This window comes from Glandiceps talaboti, chromosome 12 (assembly GCF_964340395.1).
Source record: "Glandiceps talaboti chromosome 12, keGlaTala1.1, whole genome shotgun sequence".
Lineage (NCBI taxonomy): Eukaryota > Metazoa > Hemichordata > Enteropneusta > Spengelidae > Glandiceps > Glandiceps talaboti.
Window position 1 is genome coordinate 11,194,004 of NC_135560.1, and position 8,349 is coordinate 11,202,352.

Genomic DNA, 8,349 nt, shown 5'->3' on the forward strand with positions numbered 1-8,349 from the left:
TATTTAAAAAACAAAAATTTTCAGTATTTTCAAGAAAATTTGTTCTCCAAATGTCAAGTATTTTCAGAAAGTACTGTTCACTCTGATTGTGGGGTTTCTCTATTAAATGCCAATTTTGAGATTTATCAAAACGATAAATTCACAAATTCTTAACTCTCTCTATCTCTCTCACTCACTCTCTTTGTCTGTTTCTGTTTCTGTCTCTGTGTCTGTCTGTCTGTCTGTCTGTCTATCTGTCTGTCTATCTGTCTCACTCTCTGTCTTTGTCTCTCCTTTCTGTCTCTCTGTCTCTGTCGCTGTCTCTATCTCTCCTCGCCTTCTCTCTCTCTCTCTCTCTCTCTCTCTCTCTCTCTCTCTCTCTCTCATCAGTGAATGATCTTGGTGGAGACATGAGAGGGGAAGGAAAGAGCAACAGAGCAGCAGACGTCGTTGTTGAGGAAATCCGATCGAGAGGAGGTAAAGCCGTCGCTAACTATGGTAAGTGTTATGAACAAAAAAACTTTAATCTCACGTTCACCTTGTTTATAGGGGCTCTTTCTCTTTACAACGCCGACGATTTTATCACAGGGTGCCGTGCGCAACTGTTACTTAAAGCGTGTCTACATGTATAGTCTCATTTGATCACCGGCCATCAAGTCGAACGAGTCGTGTGGTTGTAATGTTACACACAACGACTGTAGTATATATGCTTTATATATATGCTTTCTCCCGTTGATAGCACCCATTTCACTTTTCCATCTTAGTTACTGCATCGATTATTCTGAATGGAAATAATTTTTTGAGAAATTGAAGATCACAAAATCAATCCAAGCATAAAGTTCGAACAATCAAAGATATCGTTTAAGAATAACAAAGCTTTATGATGAGAGGAAGACATTTTAATATGACTCTGTGGATTTTGTTACAGATTCTGTAGAGGCAGGCGAAAAGTTGGTCCAAACTGCGCTGGAAACGTTTGGACGCATAGGTCAGTAATTTTCCTTGCCTTGGATTATATTTTAGTATGTATTCTGCTTGTTTATACTATATGCCACCTCTGATATCACAACCAAATATTCCATAGTATTCCCCTTGAGTAAAGTTTCGAATGTTCGATTGGCAGTTCCTCTATCACATGCAGATTCGTACATGTATAGCAGCCATGGATAGTTTTTGAAAGTGTTAAAACGCAATGTAGTTCATGAAAGCAAGTCATAACATAGAACTTACAGTTAACAAAAGTTCGTTTATTTCTTATTTCAGATATTATTGTCAACAATGCTGGTATTCTCCGGGACAGATCGTTTGCAAGAACAAGCGATCTTGACTGGGGTGAGTGTCCTATCTCGCTGTATTCTTCCGTACACAATTTGCACACCACGACTAGGTTGAAATTTGGGATTGAAAAGAATTGTACCTTTATGGTACATATTGTGGACATTAATGATTTACAATGTAGAGCATACGTCGTAAATATATAGTGAACTATTAGAAATTGTAATGATAGTCGAATTGGACCGCAATGCGTGTACTATAAAGGTAATTTTTGGCGCCTTTAACATTTAGCGGAGAGACAATTATTCACATGTTGGCTGATAAACAATTTCTGGCAACAGTGTACTTAAAACCATGTTTTTTTGTGAGTAAATGATCTTAAATAAATCTGCCATTAGTACCTATGATTCGTCAGAATTCACCAATGACAGTGTCGCCATTTTCACAGTCACTGACTGGCGCAAACATAGCTATAAGCTAAATTAGATTTAGAGCCAAAATACATTGGGTTCACAGTTGTAAAGAGTTCAGTGTGTTTACTACATTTCCACAGACTTGGTCCAGAGAGTACATTTGAGAGGATCTTTTCTGGTCACCCGGGCAGCATGGCCACACATGAAGAAACAGAAATACGGTAGAATCATTATGGTAACTTCAACATCGGGTCTCTATGGCAACTTTGGACAGGCAAATTATGCAGCAGGTGAGTAGTCATGCCATTTCTTTTTCTCACTGCGTATATAATCTCGATTACCAAGACTCTCTACCTCAAGAAAAGGCCACGAATTGAGCCATCATAGGTTAGGCTTGTAACCGAGATCACTGCGTACTTTAACTTGATAGAACGTACATAAACTGTTTTTTCATCTTGTTTTCTTATGATTTCTTTTAACCGGATTGGAAATTGCACAAGATGATGACGTCGACTTATTAAAGATTAGGACAGGAATACTAGATGGTATGGTCACGTTGAATGAATTAACAATTTACCATCACATCGATAACGTTCATCGCCGAACTCATTGAAGAATGGGGGGGGGGGGACATATACATGTTACACTTCCTGTTGTCTCACCGCCAATAGTTCTGCTAAAGCTATGAGAAAGTGCAATTTCATATATCACTTAGTCGGCAGTGAAATCAAAGAACAAACTGACGGCAACCTAGCACAGCATGTGTACACTTATTCTCGTCACTCTATTTTACTTTTAACTTCAGCAAAAATGGGTCTAGTTGGTCTTAGCTTTACGTTGGCGAAAGAGGGCGTCAAATACAATATCCAGTGTAATGCACTGGCTCCAGCAGCGGGTTCAAGAATGATGAAGACAGTGATGACCGATGGTAAGCAAGGTCATATTCAGAGATTTATAGATATTCCCGGACCTTGTGGTTTAAAGACAGAACTGCCCTATATAAAGAGGATTATGGCTAATCTATGCAAATGCGGGAAATTCAAACTGCTGTACAGAGCACTAGCTTCTGGGTCTTGTTTTCAGCATTTTTCTGTGCTCCGAGAAACACACAGGTCATGTATCATGTACAAATTGTTTGTAAATGTCGTAGAATGGTAACTTGATACACAAATTAGTTGAAAATCAGTCTGTTTGTTTCATAGAATGAAAAAACTTTCCAAATGAGACAAATTCCCCTGCAAACAGCTGCTTAGATTGTGTGCCATTCAAAATTATTCAAATATGCGGCATTTGCATGTGAAAAACCCAGATGTAGAGAATGTTTATATTTTGGTGATTAGTTGCCAGTGAGTCATCACAAGTTCTCCACCTCCAAACAAACAGTCAGTCATATGCAAAATAGGGTCTCAGGCGCCGCCAGTTGCATGTTTAAGAGGGTAGTTAGTTTAGGTTTAGAACAGTCTTCCTTTGCATAGACCTGAAGTGTTATCTTGCATATTCACAGGCATTCTCAAAAACATGAAATGAACCAAATTTATCTCTGATCATTTGTAAGCAGATACAAGTACTGTGACAGCGCACATCATAGTGTGAACAACATGCGTACGTTACAAATGTCATTGAATCTTAAAGTATCCAGAACCGTATATAAACTAAGACACATAGAAACAACAGGATCATAATAGCGTGTACAAATCTGAACGTTGATATTACCTTTACAAAAATCCCACCCCATACACAACTTTATAGCTTTGGAATTTGGGAATTGATACATTCAGTTTTAATGTCCATTCTCCATTCTTCGTTACAGCTGATGCAGATAGGTTAAAAGCTGACTACGTGGCACCTGTAGTCATCTATCTCTGCCATGAAAGTTGTCAGGAAACTGGTGGAGTCTTTGAAAGTTGTGCAGGATGGGTATCCAAAAGTGAGTTGATCTCATAATAGTATTTTGGAGCTGTTAGGCTGTAGACTATCCACTGTCTTTGGTTGACTAACTTCATGAACTTAATTGCGTGACAGACTAGAACTGTTCAAACAATTAAATAACGCGAATATTTCTGTAGAAAATTAATGTGATTAATTCATATCATTTACGTTGCTCGATTCGTCAAATTGCATTACTGGTTGTGGTGTTTCTTTAATTGATTTTTTTATTTCAAGTTTTAGTTGTTATGAGGAAAACTTTGTACTGATATGCACCAAATTTTTATACACCCATTCCCATATGAACAGTACCGCCTAAAATCCACTGTGAGAAATCTCTTCTTGACAAATACAAAGATTGTCAAAACAAAGAGATCGTGAAATAATGTAATGTCATCAATTTATGTTTTCCCAAAAGAGTAGAGCACATGTCAAGTGCGGTAGAACCTTTTTTACAAGATGTCATAGTTGAATACGTTACTGAGGTGCTATTTCATCACCCAAAATCATATGTAAGTTGATATCAGTAATCAATACAAGTGTACTAAAGGCAAAAATAAGTCTGATGGGACTGTTCTTTGCGAGATGTGTTTGATCAACGTATCTGTGATCAAATATTTATCATAGTGATTTCATGAAAACACTTGCATATATATTGCATTTGTCGATACACTGTACGTTGTACATCTGTTTCTCCAAGACAACTTTCCCTGTCATATTCGATTTAATTATAGTTAAATGGGCTCGTACACAAGGTGCTATAGTCAGAAAGAAAGATGTACCAATGACCCCAGAAGCTGGTAATGTAATATCTATTTGTATAATTGTAAAAATACTACATTATTTCTTGTTTACGAGATGGAATTTTTTGCTGTCGCCTTTTAATTTATAACTCCAGCCTACATTAAAAAATACGGATGCATTTCCAGAATAGGAGCTAAGTGAACTGCATACTAGTATAACAAAGAAATAACACAAACAATACTGTCCATCCCATGCTTTATTGATGCTGACACCAAATGATGCAAGAATACAATTATATATATTCAGACGATGATTTTGTTCGGCAAAACGAATTTTTCTTATGAACGTTATTTTTCTTCTTTGATTTTTAAATTCAAAATATTATATCAATAAACGATGTTTTTTTCAGTCCGAGATAGCTGGGAGAAGGTCGTTGATTTCAGTGACATAGAGTACCCAGGTATGTATTATAACAATTGTGTACAGTTATTCCACATTCTATTGTACATTTTCCTTCTCAACATTGTGTGTGTAAGAAGAGCCTATGGCTCAACAATTTATCGAGATTAAATAACGTTAATAAAAATAATAATAAAAATAATGATTCCACATACACAGCGGCTCTGGGTACAAATGCAGGAAAGTATATCATATGATAAACATATTGTTTAGGTGTGTCTATAAAGAATAGTGTGATTTTAAAATGCTAACCCTATCGTCCAATCCCAATACTTTGGTGAGAATACTACTAGCATTGGGGTCATACTACACAAATACTTGGATGGTGTAAATCTAGAGATATGATCGGACAAGACACGTGAATATCCGTCAGCTTAATGATGCTGTCGTTGGTATCATATAGGAGTAATATAATTGAAAGCACCACAAGAATAAGTCGATAAATCGATATTTAGAATCTTAGAGCAATTCATACTACCTCTTAATTACCACTAAATGTTTAGTTTCTTCCGCATTCCAATATACTGTTATTATAATATAAATTGCAACAAACCATCCTTGGGAATAGTTGGTTTTCACCAGTAGATTCCATATACGCACTAGCCCAAATTTATAGTGCAAAGAGTGTCAATTGGTCAAACACGCAGACTTTACCATCTTCAGTATTTCTATCGCTTCCATCCTCGCTTTGAAATTCCATCCACACCTGACAACTTAATATTTACACTTGACATTTGCAGAGGGGGCAGGCAAAAGCTTCGAAATTCTTGAAGCAATAGAAGGTGGCAGCGATAGTCAAATTGAACCAACACCAACAGCTGGGGGATTGCGTACACGTGATATGGTAAGGTCGTTTTGTCATCTCAACTATATTTAATAAAATTGTGTTTTCAAGACACACCATAGAAACTATTATTGTTCATAATTAGATTTTGGAAATAAAGAGTAGTATAGAATTAGAAATAACCTTGCTTAAAATAGGAGTAACCTATTGCCAAAACCCATTCAGTGCGCCCCATGGAAATGTCCATTCAAAGTCATTTCAGTTTGCCATCAGTTTAAATCAGTTCACACTTTAAACCTGAATGTCGACTATAAAAGTCCCCCTAACTTCGTGGGCCCCGGGTTATTGTCAAATTTGAATGCAGACTGTATACATTTAGATGTAGCTCAGAGAGAAATCTTACTATCAACACCTTTTGTTGGTTTGGATAGCTTGAGATAGTACGACCTTAGACCGTGGCAAGTTTCTGGGTTAATAGTGTTGATGTGGTGTCTAGGTAAATCACCATAAAGTACCTACGCGAATTATAGTCTACCATAAATACTGATGAAAGCTTTTAGTACAGTCTATACTATTGCATTACTGTATGGCACATACTCTTTTATTTGCAGGCCTTTGGAGTCAGTAAACTCGGGTCTAGTGGCAACATGATGACGTCACATGGAGATGATCAGTCATTTCAAGACAAATCTAAACTTTGATGGCTTTATTCAGGAATTCCTTTCCCATACTTATACGTGATATGGATTTATGTTGAGACAGATTCAAGAATTATAAATTAGGTCTTTTATTTGAAAAGGCACATTTCATACATACATACATACATACATACATACATACATACATACATACATACATACATACATACATACATACATACAAAACAAAACAAATTTAATACCATTGGGCAGACTTGCAATTGAATACTGAATATTCCATGAATACATTTCAGATTTGTTTATTTTTCGTAAATAATCAGACACAGCAACCAATCATGTGTTTTGTATAGTTGGCATGAAAATCAAAAACCAACAACAAAAGATACTCTCGTGTTTACCTTTTTATACTAACGCTAAAATGTCGTCTTTTTTCATCTTTGTCGACTTACGATTGGTTTTAGATAACAAGTAGAAAGTGTTATACTATAATGAAAAGTCACTGGTTTCGTGAAAATTTGATGGATGCGGACCCTAAAATCAATTTGATTTGCTTTATCGTGTATACAGCTACAAGGAAATACTTTTGCCCAGAGGTGATGATGCAATGCTGTTCACAGTGTTCGATAATACGAGTATTAGTTATTGTACCTAATAAAACATTTTTTAAACCGTTAGAGTTGCAGCTAGTGCAGCTCTGAATTCCAGTTTTCTATCAATGCTGAACCAAGTAACTGTGAGTTACGTAAGTCTATGAAAAAATCAGTACAGCTTTGTTTCACTTCTTGACAAATTGTATGGAGGGAAAGTTCAACTGTAATGCTAGGCAATCGTCAGCCGTACAACATATTGAAACTCCCTTGCAATTGTATCAGCCTCCTTTGAAAGGAGTACGGACTGTGTATACTTACGGCCACCAAGGATAAATAAAGTAAATAAATAAATAAAAACTCGAGGAGTGGCAGTATAAATTATGTCATTAGTCAGCTAATTACAAGTTTGTGATGTGATACACCAGAAATAAATTTACGTCACAGTGACTGCTGCGACAAGTCAATACAGGGCGATACGGCGATATGCAAGACAATGATATTGTGTCACTACTGCCTGTTACCATGTATCCTACTCCCGCTCAAGTTACTATACAAGCCACTCGTAACACTGGTATGGACGACCACAACCACGACCAGTGTGCAAAGATGTTGTATGTAATTCCATACTGTGGAGCAAAAAAACAGAATTGCTGGCGACTGGTATCAGTGGGCATGTCGTGGAAGTAGTGCATTAAACGTGATTGATAACGGCACGAGAGGAAAATCAGTTGTAATATGTGAACTCGTGAAAGAATGTTGTATAGTATGCTTTATGTCCCTTCTCATTTATTGAGACACCTCATCGTTGTTTACATTGTGACTATCAACAAGCCAAGTTCCGATAAAGTCAGCACTGTCAGACGTCAGTCCAGCAAACAAAACCAGTGCAAAGTATCCAGTTCCTTGCACATTGACATTATATTTGATAAGACCAGGTGATGATTTATCGATCTGAATACACGAGTCTCCCTTTCCATATTTTTTCCCGTTCCGTTTAAGAGACTGTATTGTCTGTAATATTGACTCTTTCCCTTCTTTGAGAACTAGTTGACAAGTACCACCTAGGGCATCAAGAGTTGTTCGCTGCGGTGACACCACACTCAGTCCCATATCTTGGAATGCATCTGACGGTCCCCAGTTACTAGTTGGTGGAAACAATTTCCCAGTGTATGAACTATTACTCTCAATCAACCATGTGCCAACATATTCATACTTACTGTCACCCCACTTCTTTGAAAACACTTCAAATTTGTAACATCCTTTTTCAGGCAATCTCACATGGAATACTACGCTCTGACCAAATATTGTTTCTTGATAAGTATACTTGTCTGCGATGTTCTTGTCGTTTTTCTTCACATTATATAACATTTTGTAATTTTGTGGATTAGTGATCTCAATCTCACAACTTCCATTATCAGCCTCAATCTTATTTGAGTGATTCCCAACAATTTTGAGTCCTAAATTTTCAAATGTGTTATTTGGACCCCATGTACCTCCATGCTTGGGAAAGAGTGTGCCTT

General features: G+C 36.9%; 1 protein-coding gene across 1 annotated transcript; it reads left to right on the plus strand.

Annotated features, from left to right (window-relative positions):
* The first annotated feature begins 389 nt into the window (after positions 1-389).
* On the plus strand, positions 390-6,281 carry LOC144442915 (peroxisomal multifunctional enzyme type 2-like). Its single transcript, XM_078132289.1, has 10 exons — positions 390-477; positions 908-967; positions 1,243-1,311; positions 1,808-1,957; positions 2,473-2,595; positions 3,478-3,594; positions 4,328-4,393; positions 4,747-4,797; positions 5,537-5,640; positions 6,192-6,281. The coding sequence occupies exons 1-10, from the start codon at positions 390-392 to the stop codon at positions 6,279-6,281; spliced, it is 918 nt and encodes a 305-aa protein (XP_077988415.1).
* Positions 6,282-8,349: the final 2,068 nt, after the last annotated feature.